This window comes from Falco cherrug, chromosome 6 (genome assembly GCF_023634085.1).
Source record: "Falco cherrug isolate bFalChe1 chromosome 6, bFalChe1.pri, whole genome shotgun sequence".
NCBI classification, from domain to species: domain Eukaryota; kingdom Metazoa; phylum Chordata; class Aves; order Falconiformes; family Falconidae; genus Falco; species Falco cherrug.
In genome coordinates this window covers 7,379,054-7,400,197 of record NC_073702.1, presented here as the reverse complement: position 1 = coordinate 7,400,197, position 21,144 = coordinate 7,379,054, and the positions used below count along the sequence as shown (strand labels likewise).

Sequence of the window (21,144 nt, the reverse complement as noted above, 5' to 3'; positions counted from 1 at the left end):
TTCTGACCTTCTAAAGGCACATTCAAGTACAGAAGATTTTCCTTTTAGGATACTGGCTGATAATACTTGGTTTATAGAGGACAGCAAGGTTGAACCTGTTTTCCTGCCTTTTTTAATTTCCCATCTCTCCTTTCTTTGTCCTCCTTCTTTAGAAGCTGTAAAAGAAACAAACTAGTTTTGATTCAGTGAAGCCAGTCACAGAGAGAAAACTAAGCAAAATCTGTGGTGGTTTTGTTGGCTTTTTAAAATTCTGCAGCTCATTCCCTGAACTGCTTCAGTATAGAAACTCAAGTTTCCCCATTTGTTTTGAAGTTGTCATTGCTATCTAGTCAACTTTGACTAAGTTTTCCACCACAATAGGTGAGTATATCCTAGATGGACAGTTTATTATTTATTAAGCCCTTAATAGATGCATGCCTTACCTTCTCAAACAGTTTCTACATCACTTCTCTTTTATTCTTACGGCATTTTGAATTGGTGTCTGTTTATAATATTTTATTTTGACTTTAAGTATATACAAGTTCTTTTCCACAGAAATCTTCTCATAGGTAAAGTTGAGAGAATACTTAAGCATGGAGCTGCAGTGAGATGAAATAGTGGTGTCCACTGCTGAGAATTTCCCCTTTATACACAGCTTTTATTGCATCTTTCTTTCAAAACCTGTTTCTGGTTTCTGATAAGCTTTTGCTCTTTGTAGGCCATGGTTGGAATATTACAAGTTAACGGGCATGGAGAAGAAAGCACATTGATGCAAGACTTAAAGCCTTTTCGAATTCTTATCAGTTTGCTGGATAAGCCTGAATTAGGTAAATTTTGTATTACTTCGTATTACTTCTAGTCTTTTAACTTGTTTTACATGGCTTCGCTTGGCTTTCTCTCTTGCTGGTCAAATTGAAAAAGCTGTATTCATAGTACTGGCAAGTTAGCTAGATTTCTTAGATCTTCCCAGTTGTATGTATGCTTTGTATTTGATTTGATGTATTCATTAGACTTTCAATACAGGAAATAGTATGTTGAAGTCGGAGAGAACTGACTGCATGTTGGAAGAAATGCAGATTGGATCTTTTCTATTTCTTTAATCAAATAGTGACTCTCACTGTTTTAAATCTCAGCTGTTGCTTTTGCTCTTTCTTCTAATATACACACAGAAATAAAAGATATTAACAAGACAACATTCCCCCACCCAACCACCACACCCCCAAAGAATTTATGCAGAGGAAGCAAGTATTTTTTTGAGTTTCTGGGCGGTTTGCCTGTTTGGGTTTTTTTTTTTGTTTGTTTCAGGGTTTGGGTTTTTTTTGGAGGTGGGTTTTTTTGGTGTTTTAATTTTCCTTTCCCCTGTTTAAAGTGTTTAAATGCACTTTTTAGTAGGTGAGTGCAGAGGACTGTGGGACAAAAATAGATGAGACAAAAGTATTTACAACAATTAAGTGTTGGATATTTTGCCTTTTTTCTTTTGGAATGACAGTTTTGGAGGTGACTGAAAAAATCAAAATAATTTTTGAAGTCTATCCTGAGGTTTGGGGACAGGATAATAAGAGCATAAAAATTCAATAATTAAACAGCACAACTTGGAAGGAAGCGGTTAAGACAACCACAAAGAAAAAATATCTGACGAACTTGTCATCTTCCTGGTATTTTGTGATTTCTGGGAGTCAGTTTAAATTTTCAGAGGCAATGTGTACATTAAGATTTCATGAAGTAAGCAGAGTTATGAGGATTCTTTGAGCAAACTGAAGGCAGCTCAATAAGGCTAGGAGAAAGCATGAGAAAGTAAAGGATATTTCAAGCAGGATTACTTAGTGAACAACTTTCAAAATAAGTTGTTGATTTTTTTCCTCAAACTTGAGATTTAGCTCAAATCTGAAGAAGCACTATTTCAAAAAGTATCCTGCAGACTGTATCTGGAACTAAAGAAAAGCTGCCTCAAATTAAAAGGAATGAAGATGCTCAAAATATTTTACCTTATATTTGCATTTAAATATTTGAGCTTATTTTTTGTGTGGTAACAGCATGAGCTAGCTTGATCAGGAATCCATGTAAGGACATTTACATGTTGCTAAACTAATAATCTGTCAGAAAGGATGTGTTGGATTGAGCGTGGGCTACACTGATGTGACTGTAGTTTTTGCACTGGGTGTTTTTGTATCCACAATTGTGTCATTGTACACACACTGTATGGGAAAAGAACTCCACTTGTGCTTTGTATACTCCTAGGCATTACAAATGCCCATGTATTTCTGGAATACAAAAGAACCTTCTGAAATTGAGGTAGTTTATGAAATTAAATAGAAAGAATTTCATGGTTTCAGTGACCAAAGCTCTTTTTCAGTTGACCACATAATGATTTGGATAGTTTTCAGATGTGGACTGTTAGCAGTGCTGTAATACATAAAACTGTGATTGCTGGTATTTCTCCCTAGGCCCTGCCATCTTAGAGGATGTACTGATTGAAGTGTTTCGAACATTATATACACAGTGCAAAGCAGAACTGGAGCTTCAGGCAGAACCTTCTTTCAACAAAGATCACACACAGCTAAGCAGGTGAATAAAGAATATACAGTATTTTGTATTAAATAATACATCTTTTTGTTGCTGAAACCATGACTGAAGCCTCTGGGACTGTGACCTGGTTTCTTCCATGGTACAGAATCCATTGACATTAATTGCAATTTCTGTGTTCAGTGCAAAGGTCTGAAAGGCTACAGCTTTTTTTTTTTTTTAGTAAATACTTAGCATACATTTTATTATTCATCCATGACAAAAATACTTGCTTAATACAGCTGGAAATCAGTATGTCAGTGGTTTAGATTAGTTGTGGCTTTCTTTACATCTGTATTACAATAAAAAAAAAAAAAAAGTGGACGGAGCTTTCTTTTAGGGTAAAAATGAAGAGTGCTATAAGGCAGCCAGAGAGGGGGATAGAAAGAGTTTCAAGATTTGAATTGAGTATCTTAAAAGGTGGAGGAAGTTCAAAGCTTGGGGTGGGTGGCAGGGGGGAAGGGAACAGTTGTAGGAATGGTCATGGGGAAAACAAATCTATAAAAAATGTGGTTAGAAGATAAATACTAAAGAAAGGTTAGAGAAGAAACCTAGCAACTGTGAAAAGACACTATGAGGAGCCTACCAATATACTGATCCCTAGAGCAACAACCACTGTGGGGGTGAGGGGAGGAGAATTTGTCAGTGTTAACTGGCAGTGGATAAACTCAGTGATGTGTAGTTACATAACTCAGAAATTAAGTGTAAAAATGTAAAACGTTCTTTTTATTTTCCTTCAGCAAACTGAGAGAAAACAAGAAAACAGCAGAATTGATTAAAACTGCCAATCTTCTCTTTAATTCCTTTGAGCCTTACTATATGTGGGATTACATCGCTCGTTGGTTTGAAGAATGTTGTAGGTAGGTTATAATACTTAATGTCTGTATGTGTGAAATTGAAGTTGGCTTTTGTTTTATAAGCTCTTTTACTTCAAAGAAGTTAGTCTGATGTGGTCGTTTATCTCTAAGTCTTTTTCTTCCCTATCCCTTTTAACTTTGATGTTTTGGCCAATTTCAGTCAGGTGTGATTGGTGGCTTCAGCAATGTGAGTTCTCACAAACTCAGTGTCTGGCTAAAATCAAGAATCAGAATTAGCACCTCCGCTGAAGGGAAGAGTCCAGAGTGATTTCAAAGCTAGTTTGTTTTGTTCTGTCTGGTACAGGATTACTCACTGGGTATCTAGAAAACCCATCAGCTTTACCAAGAGTGTCTTGTAGAATGTGTTATCTTTTGCCATGCTGTTTTAGGGAAGAAAACGTATGGAGACCTGTACATGGCAAGGAGAAAATCTTGTAAAACTTCTGTAGAATTTTTTTTTTCCATTCCTTATGGAATCATTGTCTGTGAGCCAACAGTGTGCTGTCATAAGTAAAGAAAACTGTCTTGAGCGATATTAGGGAGAGCATGGTCAGCAGGTGAGAGGAAGTTATTTTTCCCTTCACTTAGAGTTTCTAAGGTCATGTGTGGAATGTTGTGTCCCGGTTGGGGCATCCTGCCTGAGGAGGAGTTTTGGGAAAAAGGCTCTGGTAGAGGACTATTAATATGGTTGGGGTCATAGGTCATTGAATGGAGGTTGGGGTAGGTGAGTTTGGTTTAGCCTGAAAAAGAGGAGACCTGAATAGCAGCCTATGGCTTCCTGAAGGGCATTTACAAAGTTGGTACAGCCATACTTGTAGTAATGACTGCTGGTAAAACAAGGGACAGCAACACGTCTTGGCTCATGGGTTCAGGTTGGACTTCCAGAAAAGCTTTGCTAGGAACATGGTGTAGCAGTGGAATAAGTTACCCCAGGAAGGCTGTGGAGCTTCCTTGGGAGATTGCCAGGACTCTGCTAGACAAAACTGTGGATGAATATATCTAGTGTTGTTAGCAGTCCTGCTCAACATGGAGGTTGGACTAGATGAAATCCCTTCCAATATGCCTGTGACTTAATTTTTGTGTATTGGACTGAATTGCTAAAGGGAAAAAAAGAGCAACAACCAACAAGCTGCTTTACATATAAGTAGATTCTACTGTAAGTATATGTAAGGATACCAGATTACCTTATTAATATCTGGGGAATGTTTTTTCATTTGGTTTTGGGTTTTTCTTCACATGGCCTGCTGTGTTATCTCAGTTATTGCTTTCTGCTAAAAAAGATACAACATTAAATGAAAGCATAACCACTTGATTTTAAGCCATGAATGTGTAAGGTATCTTTATATCATCTAGTCTGATTGGTAAATCACAGTTATTACTTTTAAACCTATTTAGATATTCCTCTGAATTTGACTTAGGCTTTTTCTTATGATTTTCCCCCACTAAAAATTAAAAATGGAATTTCTTGTATCTAGTGTTTTCTCCTGTCTTAAGTATTGCTCCCTGCTGTTGAGCCTTCTTTCAAAGCTATTTTTGTTAAGGGGCTCTGAGTTGAAGTCAAGTCATCCTTTGTGAGGTATTACAATTAAACAAATATGTGAGTAATCGATGAAATGGTAGATCTCTCTGGGTAGGGGCACAGAATGTGAAAAGAATTTGTATTATGACTTACGCAAAGGGACCATTTTGCTTAGTAAAACAGGCTGCCAGTTTTATGAAGAGAGCTATCTGTTGTTGGAGAGATACAGTAACCCAATGGAGGTGTGGGTTAAGTAGAGAGCTACTTTTCAAACGTAGCTTACTAACACAGTGCAATTTAAATGTAATTTTTTAAATCTTTTTGTAATCTTTTGGTAAATACTGTCACTGTTTTAGACTTGGTTTCTGTAATGCTTCTATTTCAAATAAATCCTTTTTTCAGTCCTGCCCTGTATGTTCACAACCCCTTCCAAAACAGAGGGAAAGGAGTAGAATAGCTATTGCTGAAAATGTGACACTGCTCTCACCACTACCCCCAGCAGAATAAATGAATTGGAGAAACAAAATACTATTCCTTTTTTCATATCATTTGCTTATAATGTTGTTGGATTGCTACATAATTTCACGAGGGATTTACATTCCATTTTACTTCACTTAGCAATAAAACCCATCAGATTATAAATTCTTGTCAATAGTAAAACAATGCAGTCAACTGAAGTTGAAGTGGACATTTAGAAGAGCTTGTTTTGTTTTCCTCTTGCACAGCTTTAAAGCTTCATGGGCCTTTTATTTCACTTTTGGTTGTCTTTATCTCAAGTGCTATATTTTAGGTTTAGATTTCTTCAAAATTATTGTGCTTCCAGTAACACTATTCCTTAATTCTGTTATTGGTGCCAATGCTCATACCAGCAAATATTGCTGTATGTGGTAGAGTCACAAATGCAATTTTCTGTAGCCTGAATTTCCCTATTTTATGAATGAAGACTGGTTTACAGTGAAAGGCTGGTAGCTGCTTTGTCTGAAAGTCTGCAATGGGGCTAAATGAGCTACTCAAGCAATCTCTCGTTTTACTGTTACTTGTTTATAGGGATTATCGCTGATGTGTACATCTTTGCATTAAGTTACAGAAATATGGTCAATGTAAAGGTGAGGGAAAAGTATCGTGAAACCCTATTTGAATTTTGCAGGAGGACATTGCATGCCAGACTTCAAACTGGGCCTGGAGGTGGTAGTGAGCAATCTGAGTTACCCCTGACAAATTTCTGCTTGTTAGTGGATTTTTTGTTGGATATAGTTTCTTTGGTAAGAATTGCTTTATTTGTTGCTAATACTGGGATTCTGTATGTTCATAGTCCACAGAAATACTATATCTGCTTTGTTAATTGTTTTTTCCTGAAAGTATATTGCATTAATTGGAGGACACCTTTAGAAGTTTTGGTTTCATTGTATGATTCTTGATAGACTGACTGGATGTAAACAAAGTGGGTTTTATGATGCTTACACCTGAAAATTTTTGTCCATCCTCTATTTCTTTTCTCTAAAACTACACAGTATTCATTACTAATACAGTCTTTTGTAGTTTGGTATGCTGGCTTAGATATGTAGCTTTCTTTGAAGGCTCTTTTAAATGTCATGATAAGATGTATCATCTTTTACTGTTGGCATTGCTTAATGTAGCAAAGACTGTTCGAACTGTTTTTTCTATACCTGTCTTTCCTCAATTCTTTGCTTTCTCATTTCAAAGCCTACTAGAAGTATGAGAGTGCTGTGTCAGGTATGGCAATCAGCCTGTTTTCTCTTTAGTTCTTAATAACTTGTTTATCTTTCATTCTTAAAATTTTATGTGAAGGTTATTAAAATAATAGTAGTAGTATTCTTTAGCCTTGTTATGTTGTGTAATGTGTGTGTTTGTATAATGAACAATTCTGAAAATACATAAATATATTCGTTGTTTACCCAACTGTAAAGTTAATTTTGTAAATTTTTTTTAAGTAAAGCATGCATTTCTTTTTCTTGGATATTAAGATATTAATTTTTCTTTTTCTGTGTTCCATATGATTAGAACACAGTTAAGCAAATTATAGGACCCACTGTTTTAGAAGATAACTTTCAGCGTGGAATTTGGTGCTACAATAATGAGTTTTACTATTACTTTGTTAGGAGACTTACATTGAAATACAGACAGAACACTTGCCTCAGCTGTTGCTCAGGATGATTTCTGCATTGACGAGCCATCTTCATACTTTGCACTTGTCTGAGCTTACTGATTCTCTCAGGCTCTGCTCAAAGATCCTTAGTAAGGTTCAACCTCCATTGCTGTCTGCTGGTACAGATGGTATCTTGCAGCTTCCTAGTGGACACAGCAGCTCCATCAAAGAATGGGAAAATAAAAAGGTAACTGATTATGTTTTGCAGCATCATAGAAAAATACTTTTTGTGTGGAAAGCAAAAGTGGGATTTCTCAGTCTGTGCTGAACACCTACAAGTCTCTGATTAGATTCAGTTTAATGTATAATACATAGAAATTTGGATCATCTTAAGAAATTGTAATTGTACATTTCATTGTGGTAAACAGTCTTGATTCTTAATGTTTTTTATCTTGATTTAATATTATACATTTATAAATCACTTCAGAATCGGGGCGTAAGAATGAATTAATCAGCTAAGGTTTGAAGTTGTAATGCACTTCAGGAGTCTGATCATTTGGAAAAACTGGTCTCAGAAGAATTCTGAGTTTTAGTTGTGTCAGGCATATGTAGTTTCTCCTCTCACCCAATTTATATGCATCAGATTATTACTCATCATTTACTTTACCGTTCCTATAATCATTTAATAAAGAAACTGACCAGCCAGCAGTTCTTTTTTTTCTCTTTTAACACTGTATAGTTTGGCCTATGCAACTATGGCTCTGTAAGGTATGTTAAATTACATACCCCAAAATCCTTGTTCTCCACCTGAAGAAACCAGAGGAACATCATAGAATAATTTAGATTGGAAGTGACAGTTGCAGGTCACTGCTCAAAGCAGGATTCATTTCAAAGTTAGATTCTACTTTAGAGCTAGGTCAGGTCACTCAAGATCATATGCAGCTTAGTTTTGAAGGATGAGGATTCCACAACTTCTCTGTACAGCTTGTTTGTTTGCATTGTGTTATTTAATGAGAATTTTCATTGTTGCAGCTTGTGTTTGTTGCCTCTTGTTCTTTCACTGTAAATTTCTGAGCATGCCTACATCTGTTCAGGTAAATAATGGGAAGTCACAGACAGCAATTAAAGACGCCTTTTCCACCTCTTAGCATTCTTTTTCTTAAGATTGAGCCAGTCCAACTCTGAGTTGTTCCTTCTCTGTGAGGTGCTCCTGTGGTGGCCCTCCACTGGACTTACTCAGTACATCAATATTTTTTTTTTTTGTACTAATGAGTGCAAACTTGGATGCCATATTCCGGATGTGGTCTTAAAACTGCTGAGCAGAGGGGACCAATCACTTCCTTTGACTTGCTGGCTATACTTTTGCTAATACTGTCCTGTATGTGGATGGCCTTCTTTACTGGAAGGGTCCACTGCTAGCTCATGTTCACCTTGTCCATTAGGACTCCAGCATCCTTTATGCAGCATCCCATCCTTATTCTTTCTAGAAACCTGCCTGTTTGTTGTTTTGCCTTTTTTTTTTTTTTTATAAAACCTGTTTTGATTGAATGATATTACCCTTTGAACCATCAGTGGCCTTTTTCTTTCAATTGCAACTAATTGGTATGTAGCCATGGCTTCTGTTAAGAGATAGAGTGAAATTAATTAGCATGTTTCTGATCTCTCTTATGTTGTATTTTGTAAGGCTGGGTCACCCTTTGTGTCTTTGCAAGCTTTTTAGCTTTCACTGTCTCCTGTGTAGTATTTACTATCTCAAATTTTCGTTTTTATTCTTACTCAGTCTCTGATAAAACAAGTTGTAATTCACCATATATAATGGTGTGTTACGTTATATTTATTCATTAAAAAGTTATTCAGATTATTTAATGCTCAAATTCTGTATTTATGACAGTGATAGGATGTCAAACAGCAAGACAGCTTCTTGGGCAATGTCTGCCATCGCCAGTAAGATAGCCAGATGAGAAGCATGAGGGCATATTCTTTAACTGCATTTACTCCCAACTGATTCATGCATTTCGGTTTGTTTCCCTGTTCTCCTCAGGAGACTGTGCCACCAGTTGCCAACAGGACTATAGGGGGTTAGAGCAGCCCAGAAAGCTGCTATGGGTTCTTTTTGAGTAGAATCATCAATCAGATTTGTGCATATTCTGAACTGATGAGGAATTAAGGCTCAGGATGAGTCATGAAGAGCTGTTGTTGCCGGAGCAACCCTTCTTTATTGTTTCTAGGAGATGATTTTTTTTTTTCTTTCTGGTTACAAATCGTTAGTAGCTTTTAAATGCAAGTCTGTTTCTTTTTCTATAATTATAATTTCATATTAGAAAGAAATCCCCAACTTCCAGATCTCAGGATTGGTATATAAAAAGAAACATGCTAGTTAAAGTTTTATCATATATGCATCTATGAATTGAGATTCCATCCACATTTAATAGACAGTTTAAGTCGAAGAGCATGTCTTTTATTGAGAAATTGAGCTGGCTTTAGTAGTATAAATGTGGAAGTGAGAAAAATGTTTTAGGTTATGAAAGATTTTATTCTTCATTTACAGCTCCACAGACCATTTTTTTTAAGGTGTTTTGACAACTTGTAGTTGTGATGACACTGATCCTGCCTTCCTAATGTGACAAAACTTTAATAGTTGTGGTGGCTCTATCAGTAGTATATCTGAACAGTTACTATGTTAAAATAGTTTAATATCTGATGTGATTATTTACTTGTACAGTGAGAACTTAAAAAGTGTGATTGGAGAAGTGTATACTTTTTCCTACTCTCTCAAGTCTTCCCATTCTTCTCGGCTTGATGCTTCTGTTTTGTCTCCTTTGCCTGCAGGCATTTACTCCTGTATGACTACAGCAGTTTCTGATTAACAGATAAATATCTTGTCTTTTTGCAGAACATGCTAAAATCTACAGTATTAAAAGAAGCTAAAGTGACCGCAAGCAACATAGTTCAATGTCCTGCTTCCTGCTGGAAGTGGAGAGTTTTCTTTGATGAGTGAATATTTTGATTTATGATGCTGTATAAATTAATAATACCAGTGTCTATGCATTTCAACATTCTTTCATAAAAAAATAGACATTATTATGATATGAAGAAAATTTTAAAAGCAATCATATTTAAAGTATTTTACTTGATAAACAATGCTTCCTTTTTTTGTTATAGTTAGCTTTTGTCTGGCAAGGTTTCTGAAACACCAAGCATCGTCTTGCATAAAATGTATTTACATTAATAGATTTAAAACTGGAATAAAATTGTTCCTTTCAAATGGAGAAGCAAATAATTTTTTTTTTCATCAGGACCTAAATAACCCATTTTAAACAACAATTAAATTTTTATCTCAATCAGGTGCCGTCAATTTCACTTGAAAATCCTAATGATGTGTTTGAAGATGGTGAAAATCCTCCAAGCAGTCGATCATCAGAAAGTGGATTCACTGAGTTTGTACAGTACCAGGCAGATACAACTGATGACATTGACAGAGCACTGAATGAAGGTCACGGTGCGCCTGGCATTCCTATTATCGGTAGCACATCCTCAGAGACTGAAACAGGATCAACTGTGGGATCTGAGGAAACCGTTGTACAGCCTCCTTCCATAATGACACAGGGGACGGCAACTCGAAGTGGGAAAACGATCCAAAAGACTGCAATGCAGTGTTGTTTGGAGTATGTCCAACAGTTTTTAACCAGATTTATCAACCTGTATATCATTCAGAGTAATTCCTTGTCCCAGCCCTTAGGGGCAGAGCTTCCAGTAGACACCACTAGAGAGCAAGGACAGACCACAAAATGGGACAGAGAATCACGAGTTGATGCTAAGGTGAAGAAAACAAACAAGAAAAAAACACCGAAAGAATACCTTTCTGCCTTTATTGCTGCTTGTCAGCTGTACCTTGAATGTTCGAGCTTTCCTGTTTACATAGCTGAAGGAAACCGTACTTCGGAATTACATCCTGGGAAGCCTGAAGTTGGTAAGCTGCATTCTTCTTTGTTCTTTGCTGTTAAATATTTTTTTTCTTAATTATATAATATTCATGCTTTTTGTGTGTGTTGCCGTTTGCTATTCCTCTCAGAAATGTAAGTTCCTTTCTGTATCAACTGGTTTGCTTTTTGGAAACTAAACTATTTTCTCGTAGATTTTAAGAACATTGCTGGCATGGGATTTGACAGTAATTCATATTGGGGTGGCAAATATAAATTATGCAAACTGAAGCCTGAGAGTATAATCTAGATTTTAAGATGTTCCTCTTTACTGTATGGATCCACAATTTTATTCTTTGTCATAATAGCCACAGCTGAACATCAAGTATGTTTTCATCTTCATTTTTGGCAATTTTAGATTGATGTACTCATTTACCACTTTGTGCAATACATGGAAATTATAAGCTTCTGTCCAATAAAGATCATACCAAATAAGAAATTAATTTTACTTCGCTCCTGTTAAAGGAACAATTCTGGCAAACGATTCTAGGTACAGTTACATTAGAAAACAAAATAAAAATGGCGGGTTTTGTTAAGCGTGAACACATTCAGATACGGAAATGTGAATAAAATGAGGACAGTTCTGGATTACTGCAAAATGTGACATTTTAGACAGACAATCCTTTTTACAGTTTGTAAAGTCTTCAATTTACAGTTCAAATTTTGGTTCCACTTCTGATCTGTAGCTTGAGAATTGCTGCCTTAAAATGGTATTATGGTAGATAGCTTGGAGCATGCAAGAAATAGTTACAATAATTTTGGCTACTGTCATGATTATCTTCTGTGATTTTATTTTTTCTAGAAAACTTCATGGGTCCAGCTTTTTGTTCTTATCCACAACTTTCAAAATCTATTAAAGGCTAAGTGGTGGCCACTGCTTGGAGATGAATAGATTTTTGGCTTTTGGAAACAAGCATGTCAGTTTAACATGACGGCTTCTTCTATTCCTGTAGTCTTTAAGATGTGTTGTGTATGTCTTCATCATACAGCCAAGAGCAGAGCATATCTTTGACTTTGTGAGATCCAGACATATCAAATATTTATGTCAAATTGAAGGCAACTTGGTTACAGCTGTTTATTAATTAAGGTTATTGCAGTGCTAAAGGGGTGCTACCTTTTGTAAAAGATCTAGCACAAGATATTTGTGTTTCTACAGCATGACCCTGAAAAATGTGGTTTTGTTTTTGGTTTTTTTTCTTCCAAACACTAGCAGCCTACAAATGAGTGTTGTGGCAGAAGACTAAAAATATTTAAAACATCAGCTGTTTGTTTATTAGTTTTCTGTGGATATAGCACTTCTGATTATTGCTGCCTTGTAAACTCTAAAGGAGAAAACCTACAGAGCTTGAGTAGTGTGTGCCTTATATGAAGGCAGTGATTCTAGTGAATCCTTCTCACTTTGTTAAATGTCATGGATTTGCATTGCTCGTTCATCATCTGAACCTTCCCATTTGTGATGTTGCGTTTGCAGTCTATTAAACAGTGTGACTTTGAGGAATAAGCATAAAGTGTAGGCAGTTGAGATCAACAGGAAGGATTTTGTTGCAGATGAAACATCTATTGTACAGAATGGCAGGGTGGATGGAAATAGTGATGGGAATAGTGCTGCGTAGCTGTCCTGGGAGTCCTGCTTCCCATAACAGAGAATGCTGATGAAACAGAGAATGGAGAATGGAAGAATGATAGTTACCGTAATTCACACACGAGACTTTTTTTCATGTATTGATACATTTTTCTACTGCAGAAAAGGCTGGTTTTATTGAAGGGTTCTTAAATACAGAATATGTTTGTGGTGGGTTGCATTAGTGATGTGATCCAATTGCCTTTAATCACTGGTGAGAGTCATCATTCTGTTTATTTGAAGGACCCAAATTATTCTGATATTGATAGAACATAATTGTGCTTAAATTTTGCTGTATGCTTGAACTGTCAGATAAATGCATGCTATTTTTAATTGAAGAAATTAAAAAGGGGACTGAGTCAAGCTCAGAATAATGTTTGTATCTGTAAACTGTAGAACATGTGCAATTGTTAGGTATACTTAGGCTCCAATTTACATTGCAAAATTAACTATTTTGGCTATAAATTAGAACTTGCATCATCCTCTTAATTCTAAGTAGATGCTGTATTTGTGCCTATTAAATAATACCACTTCACTGGTGTCTGATTCTAGAAGCATTTGCCTATTTTAGGAACACCATCAATAGGGAGGATATTTTTGAAGATTTAAGAAAAACTACTTCGGTACCTCTAAAATAAGAGAGTACATTATTTACTTGGAGAGTTGACTGTGAATTTCAGGGAACAAGACTTGCATTATCAGGCCAGTGTATGGTATTGAGGGGATGGTAAGAAGAGGAAAACAACGACCTACAGTGAAAGCAGAGTATGATCTAACAGGATCGAGTTTCTGTCACCCAAAACATCAATTTTCACGGATACTTTTACTTTTAAAGTGTTGCCAGGAAAAATCTCTATATCATTTAGTCAGTTTAAATTTAGTTTATATATGTACATAATTCTGTAAGTATGTATATTGTAATGTATTTTATATGATAATATTACATGCTATGTATATTATATATTTTAAAAAACACTACAGATTTATTCCAGACTACAAACTACAGTGTTAAGGTATGATTGCTGGTCAAGAATTTCATGAAGGAGGACAGTGAATGAAAGGATGTGCAAACTACCAGAAGTCCAGTTTTGTCTAAAACATGAAATCATTTGGATGCATTTCCATAAAATTTATTTTACTTTTCCGTGTTCAAATTTTCCTGCTTATTTTTGGTTAGTAAACATTTGTAGCGATACAGTATTGCATTTTTAATTAGATTATTTTAATGATAGATACATATCAATTTGTATCTTTGTCCTGCATACATTATCCTAAAGCCATATAATGGGCAGGTTGAAATATGAAAGATAAAGGACAATTATGAATATGGTCATGGGATATAAGAGGAAAAGCACATAATACTTCAAGTCACTAAATTAATGTATCATCTGTGATTTTTTTTTTTTTTTTTTTTTATTTCAGACTGTGAACAAGTACAGCCTCCACTGTGGCTACAGACTTTAATGAGTGCTTGCAAGCAAGCAAGCGATTTCAGTGTTCAGGGTGTTACAATTTCCCTTGTGATGGACCTGGTTGGATTGACTCAATCTGTTGCTCTCGTCACTGGAGAAAATCTGAACAGTGTGGAAACGGCTCAGCCTCTTAGCCCTAACCAGGGAAGAGTGGCTGTGGTCATCAGACCTCCTCTTACGCAAGGCAATCTGAGATATATGGCTGAAAAGACAGATTTCTTCAAGGTACAAAGCAGTATCTCATTGCTGTTTTCTTTAGACTTCTTTTCCTGGCTGGTGAAGATTGCCAGTCTGGGCCACTTTACCATCCTTGGTATGGTAAACCAAATTTTCTTGCTGAGTATTTTGATAAGTTGTAACCTGTGCTAGACTCTAAATGAAAACGGATAGTAAGTTTTTCCGCTGTGATTGCTTTACTGACTGCTTGGGTGAAAATCTTTGTTTGAATGAATATTTTAAAAATATAAATAAAACCTGATTGAATAGCATCATTAATTAGCAAAGGTGTGAAACAGAGGTGTGCGTATTGTAGGACTGTGGTAAACCATAACCTCTGCCTTTGTGTGATTTATATAAGAAATCATTTACAAAAGAGAATCAGCAGCAGGGTATATTACGTAGTTAATTATATTTCAATGAAAACTTGTTTCTGGAGATGCCTGAGAGTTCTGAATCGTAACAGGAATTTTTATGTAGTAAGTTATTGCAATATTTCAAACAGTTGCTTATGTTCATACAAACAAAACAGAACAGTTTTATAGATTGCCTGTTGGTCATTTGGTGACATGAGATGTAATGTCTCCCATCATTGCAGAGAGCTCAACATAGTCTAGAACAAAACAAGGCATGATACTTATTCACCTGTGTCTCTTGCAACTTTTATTTTCATCTACAAAGCATATAGCTTTAACTCTTTGGGACCAGTTGGGTGATGGAACTCCTCAGCATCACCAGAAGAGTGTGGAGCTGTTCTACCAGCTGCACAACCTCGTTCCATCTTCTAGCATTTGTGAAGATGTTATTAGTCAGCAGCTGACTCACAGAGACAAGGCAAGTTGTTTATAGATATTTACTAAAAGATGAGTTAAGTATATAACTATAGAAATATATTTAGGAAAAGGACTTGGTGCCATAGGGAAGGGCATAAATAACTTCAGTATTGAAAAAAATGTTGCCTTGCATTGTTTCAAACATTAAAAATACTCTTATCTTTTACTTGCATGAAAAACATTAGATTTGCCTTTCCTCTGACACTGCCACCCTCTTTCCTATATTCCCACTCATAAGAAACCATAACCTTATGTCTGTAGGCGCTGAGCCCTGTTTTCGTGAATGTCCAGGTGTTTCACAAACCTTTGAAAAGTGTTTGTAATGTTAATAATTGAATATAGATTTTCTAGATTCCGTTCCAGTTGTCCTAACCACTCTTTTTTTAGCTGTACAGCTCCATCAAATTTAAGCACACTTTTGCTGTGTCCAGCTGTAATTCAGTCCTCTGGTGTGCTCCCTCCTATTTCATCTAACGCTCACATCTTGTCTAATCATTTGTTCTAATACAGCATCTAGACTTTCTGCTTCCTGTCCTCCACAGAACTTGGAGAAGCAACAACAGCCAGATTATTGTCATTACCATGTCTCTGTTGCTTTTCTTGATAGTGGGGTTGGATTGCTTCTTTGAGAGTTGTGTGTGGTCCCTTTTATCTTTCTGACCTTTTGCTTTCTCTTTTGTCTCTCTCTTAGCTGAGGTATTTACTGCCTTTCTCTTTATGTCACCATTTTTACATTTTTTTTACATTTTACATTTTTACAGTTTGAGATGTGTTTTCAATTCCTTTCCGTCTTTGTGAGACACATCCTTATAAGTCTGCTGCGTTTGATTTCATTAATTTGCTGCTTCAGCCTTAATTCCCTTTCTCTTTTAAGTGGCAGTGAATTGGGTTGGGTTTGGTTTTTTTTTCTTTCTGAGCATTTTTGTATATTATCTGATTCTGGCTTTTTGTAAGAATGAATGTAAATACAGCGGCTTTAATTAATAAGATTTTATTTTATTTCCAGGTCCCAAGGGCTGGGCTATATATTTCTGAGCTCCATCTTCTGACACTTGTCTCAGTTAATTATTTCCAGCTAAAGTGTTTCTGTGAGGTTGGGAAGTGGAGGAATTTCAGTAACTAAATACTTTTGATGGGGAAGAGTCATACAGAAGCCTCTTCAATCTCATGCAGCTCCTCTCTTCTCTAGTTATTTCTCCTAAAAAGATTTGAATTCTGACTATTTCTGCCATGTTTGCCAGTTCTAGAGGGCAATTAATAAACTGGTTTAACAGTAATTGCCAGTTTTCTGTGCATTTGTGCCTTTGTGGGAAATGTGCTTGCCTCCTCTGTGCTGACTGACATGGCAGCTGGGTTGTGAGTCGTCTGTGCATTTCTTTGCAATATGCCACTGAGGCTACTCTTTTCTTAAAGGTCTTTACTTTTCATCTCTGTCTCATGTTAAAAGCTACAGACTATAATTTGAGCAGAACCTCTTGAGTGATCTGAGAGCTGCTTCTTTGCCTCTGATAACACTGTTTCGTTTCTTGTTATTACTTTGTCCCTTGTCCTGCCTCATGTTCTGCTACCACAGGTTAGAATGTTTGCTCATGGCCCCACTTGGTGGATTTCTCCCATTCTTTATTGCTGTTCAAATGCCGCCTCTCTCTGGCTGTTTTTTATAAGTTATATAGGCTGCCCTAATGATTACTTCTGTTTTGCTATCAGTTTAGCTAATGAAAGCAGAATAGTATTTTCAGAATCTTTTGCAGCTGGCAGATATTCAGATTATTGACAAATGGTGGGGTTTTAAGTCTGTCATGAGCCTCTGCAGTTTCATGCTAGACAAAGGGAGCTTTTCAGCAACAGACTTATGTAGGAGACTGTATCTCTTATCAAAAGTTATGCTCAGATTCCTGATATATAAAGCACATGCTTAGGTTTTACTGTTGTTAGTAGGAGTTCTTGTTATGACAGGTACGCTTTTTTTTTTTTTTTTTTTTTTTTCCCTCCCCTCCCCTGGGAATTTGTTTGAGAGGCTGTTAGTGTTGACATTTCGCTTAAGACCTTTGTAGTGGTTCAAATTACAGATATATGAACTGTTCTCGCAGCCTGAACAGAATGAGTGATAGCTTAGGTGCTCTGGCAACTCATGGTTGTGTGACTTGAGAGGCAGTTACCTTTTTTCCTTTCTACCAGAGAGTAACCGGGTCAAAAAAAGCAAATGTGAGCCAGGCTGTCAATCACTGCAGTTCACAGCTTGGCATACTGAGAAAACTGCCAATGATTTACAGTTTTCAGTTATTAGGCTGGTCTGTGAACTACAGTGACTGTGGATGTGGCACTCACTCATTTCTGCCAAGCTTACTGTGAAAACAGGATTTCTTGCATCTTCTCAGCATGGATTGCACGGACTTTCACAAAGTCATCTGTATGTGTTTGAGAGTTGGTATTTTCACTCAGTATTCGGCAGATATTAGTGAATTGTTTTGTCTAATTGTAGATATTTTGCAGCAGTGTTGTGGGTTTTTTTTTTCCTGTGAGAAGCATATTTTTTCCTAAATACATGTGATGCTTGCTTTACTTTCCAAAATGCCATTTCTCTTGGGGTTTTTGGCCGGGGGGGTGTGGGGGGGTGGGTTTGGCTTCTGGCTTTTTTTTTTGTTTGTTTACATCTAGTGTGATCAGTCTTGTCCTTTCTGTAATTTTCAAATTCTGCAGCTTTTACTTAAAGTTTTCATTGTTGTGGCAGGTATTGGTCATATTAGGTGTTGCAAAGTTTATTAAGCTGTATGTTGTTAATTAAATCTGGAAGTATACCAGATTGTCACAGTGGTCTTAAGTTCTTAGTTCAGTCTCATTTTGATTAGAGGTAAATATACCTACTATTCATTCCCTATAATTTTATTTTAAGAAAAAAAAACAAGTGAAAGTCTTTGTCTCGTCTCAGCTTATCATCTAGTAGTTTAGTATAAGCCCTGATTGTATTTGACAGTAATTTTGATGTTTTACTCAATATAACTGTCCTGATTGCTGTGCTTTGTTTGTTCACCCCTACAACTGCTTAGTAGCTTCCTTTTTTCTTAGGTAAAGCTGGGTTTAGTACATGTGCCCATGTATGTGTGTCATAGCATGGCATTTACTGTTGTTTACAGCCTTGCTGAAATAACTTTGCCTTGATCAGCCACAGTAAAAAGATTAAGGCATAAAAATTGTTACTTTAATACCATTTTCACCATTGAATAGTCTGCATGTTATTACTAGTCATTAGAAGTCCCTTGGGCAGTAAGCATGTCCTATTTGTCCAAATAAAACAAATAAATCTCTTAAATTCCAGAGGTAAATTTGGCATTAGTGATGAACTCTTTAACTACATTGTATCTAGTTAGAAAATTCTTAGGTCTGTTTCTAGCCACCTTATTTTCCTTCCCTTGTTTCCATGGGTACCGTGTTTAATCCCATGGTTCCAGACACTATCTTTAAAAACTTTTTCTTCTTTCTCTGCCTCTGTATGCTTGAGCTTTCATATTGAAAAGCTTGCATGTTTCTTTCTGCAATCTTTTCATGATCTCTTCTAGTGCCTTGATAAATGTAGATAAACTCCCTGAAAACAGAGCTGTGCAACTTGTGGGAGTAAAATAAGTATTGTTCAAGCTATTGCATTAAGTATTTGGAACTTTTTCAAGCTAACTTTTGAAACTTAAGATGGCCAAGATCAAGAAGGGGGGCAATCCTTTCATGCTACTAAATTGTTCACAGAGACCTATTTTTGCCTGTTACTGGTTGTAATGTTGGAATATAGGAATGCATAGTCAAAAAAGTTAACAGTTTTGTTATATCTTTTAAGCTGCTGTATGCCTCTTTTTTTTTTTTTTTTTTTTTCTTTCCTTCCTCCCTCCTTCCCCTTCTTATCAGAGGTTGTCATATTCTGATAGATCTAATTTATAATTTGGTCCACAGAAAGTAAGAATGGAAGCTCATGCAAAGTTTGCAGTGCTATGGCATCTCACCCGTGACCTTCATATTAATAAGTCTTCTTCTTTTGGCCGTACTTTTGACAGGTTGGTGATTGCAAGTATGATTCAGTTGAAATAATTTTGCTTCAGAACCTTTACCTACATTGTAGTGGAAGCATAGAGTGTTTAGAAATTGGAGAACTACAGTGTAACTGTGAGAGCAAGGAAGGAGAACAAGAAATGACAAAATTATTTTCATGATTATGTAAGCTGTAAATTTTTATGGTAGCTGTAAAGAGTAGGGCAGGAATAGTCACGTGATTCATTGACTGTCACTGTGGTTAAAATATTTGAGTATACTGAACATAGTATCTGAGCTCTTACTTTGATTTGGTAAAAACAAATATAGGAGAGAGAACATAACCCAGAATTGAATTATATGAAAATGGAAAGTAACAGTAAAGCTAAGAAAACTTAAGAACAAAATTGCAAGTAAGCACTATAATATGAAAGTTCTTTTGTTTAGTCTGTGTGTTGTGTGTCATTTATGGCAAGCAGCAGAGGCTTTCTGTTTTGTGTTCTGGTATCAAACTGCCACCTTAGAAAAAACTGAATGATCCAGACTCTGAACTAGTCTAGTCTTCCTCAGCTAGTACAAATGTGGAAAAGTGCTTATTTAAATTTTCTAATACATACTTTGCTGTAGAAATCAGAGTAAAATGCTTGTTATTTCTTTGGCTTGATACTGTCACTCATTGCAGAAGTGGCGATAAATTCTGTACATACAGCTAAGATCTTACAAATGTGTACTACTGGAGGATGTTAAACAGTCAGTAAAATTCAGAGTCCAATATATATAATGCTTTTCCCCAAGTCTGGAAAGGATTCTAAAGGCTAAGACTATTAAAAGAAGAAAACTACAGGAGGAAGTGCTGAATTGTCAAGTATATTTCTCCTCTCCATCCATGATGAAAAGATTTTTGAATAAATTATCTTCTCTTTCCCATACATCTGTGTGAATTGGCTTTTAAAGTTTTTTATGTTTTTGTACTGCACTAGCACTTAGGCAACAAAAGTTTGTTATGCTAGTAGCTGTACAAATACCTGAACTGACTATACAACTGCTACTATTAGTGTAGCTATCTTAACTAACTTTATTACTAGCTCTTCCTGGCCATTTCTTCTTCAAGCTAGACTGAAATATAAAACTTCAGGTTGCAAAGTTTGGATTCCAAAGAAAATACTGTTTATATGGAGAAGACACTGGAGTATGTACTGACATGTTGAAATTCATCATATATCAGATTAAAATGAGATTATTCTGTTCTTAGTGTAGAATTTGTGCTAGGTTTATTCTTCTTTTTGTTCTAGATCTTTGTTTATCATGCTGGACAGCCTTAATAGCTTGGATGGTTCTACATGGTCAGTGGGGCAAGCCTGGTTAAATCAAGTGCTTCAGAGACATGATATTGCAAGGGTTCTTGAGCCTTTGCTCCTACTGCTTCTCCATCCAAAAACTCAGCGAGTTTCTGTTCAGCGGGTACAGGCTGAATGTTACTGGACTAAGTCTCCCTATCACCCTGAAGAAGAAAATGAAAAGCACTTTATGCAGAAGTTTAGTTGTGCTGATGGTATGTACTCAAGAAGACTTGTAGGAAGTTCCTTACTCAATTTATTTGTTATTTGCAGGCAGTATTAAAAGCAGAGTACAAATTTTTGTGGGTGACTCTCAAAACAAAGTGCTGGAATAGCAACTGCTTTGTGCACGCTTTTTCTAATTCAAGTTTTGGCATCCCAAGTATAATTGAGGTTTTGTTGTTCTTAGTAAATTTTCTTGTGTCTTACTGAAATTCAGTAGAAATTAAGAATATGGCTTGAAGCTTAACCAAGAAATGAAATGCTTTTATGAATTAGGACCACTGATGTGGGGCTGGCTGCAAACATACTGATAAGGTTTGAAGGTGTTTGCATGTATTGTGTAATTTTAGTAATATACTAATAATTCTTTTTTTTATGAAAACACAAGCAGATGAGACCACTTAAATTTTCATGGGAGAATTTTG

The 21,144-nt window shown here is 36.1% G+C and overlaps 1 protein-coding gene across 11 annotated transcripts in view; it reads left to right on the top strand.

Moving 5' to 3' along the window:
- Positions 1-21,144, top strand: part of DOP1A (DOP1 leucine zipper like protein A) — a 68,111-nt gene that overhangs the window by 24,021 nt on the left and 22,946 nt on the right. For 8 of the 11 annotated variants that reach the window (XR_008732833.1, XR_008732834.1, XM_055714266.1 and 5 more), the window contains 11 exons: positions 698-806; positions 2,424-2,544; positions 3,282-3,401; positions 6,065-6,179; positions 6,622-6,651; positions 7,038-7,271; positions 10,370-10,994; positions 14,048-14,322; positions 14,995-15,147; positions 19,086-19,186; positions 20,453-20,712. Coding sequence is in view for 9 of the 11 variants with exons in the window: in XM_055714266.1 (XP_055570241.1) it covers positions 698-806; positions 2,424-2,544; positions 3,282-3,401; positions 6,065-6,179; positions 6,622-6,651; positions 7,038-7,271; positions 10,370-10,994; positions 14,048-14,322; positions 14,995-15,147; positions 19,086-19,186; positions 20,453-20,712 (2,143 nt within the window). In the remaining 2 variants the exon portion in view is untranslated. Of the gene's footprint in view, positions 1-13; positions 361-697; positions 807-2,423; positions 2,545-3,281; positions 3,402-6,064; positions 6,180-6,621; positions 6,652-7,037; positions 7,272-10,369; positions 10,995-14,047; positions 14,323-14,994; positions 15,148-19,085; positions 19,187-20,452; positions 20,713-21,144 lie in introns of those variants that run through there. The other 3 variants (XM_055714267.1, XM_027797976.2, XM_055714265.1) reach the window with 2 other exon arrangements.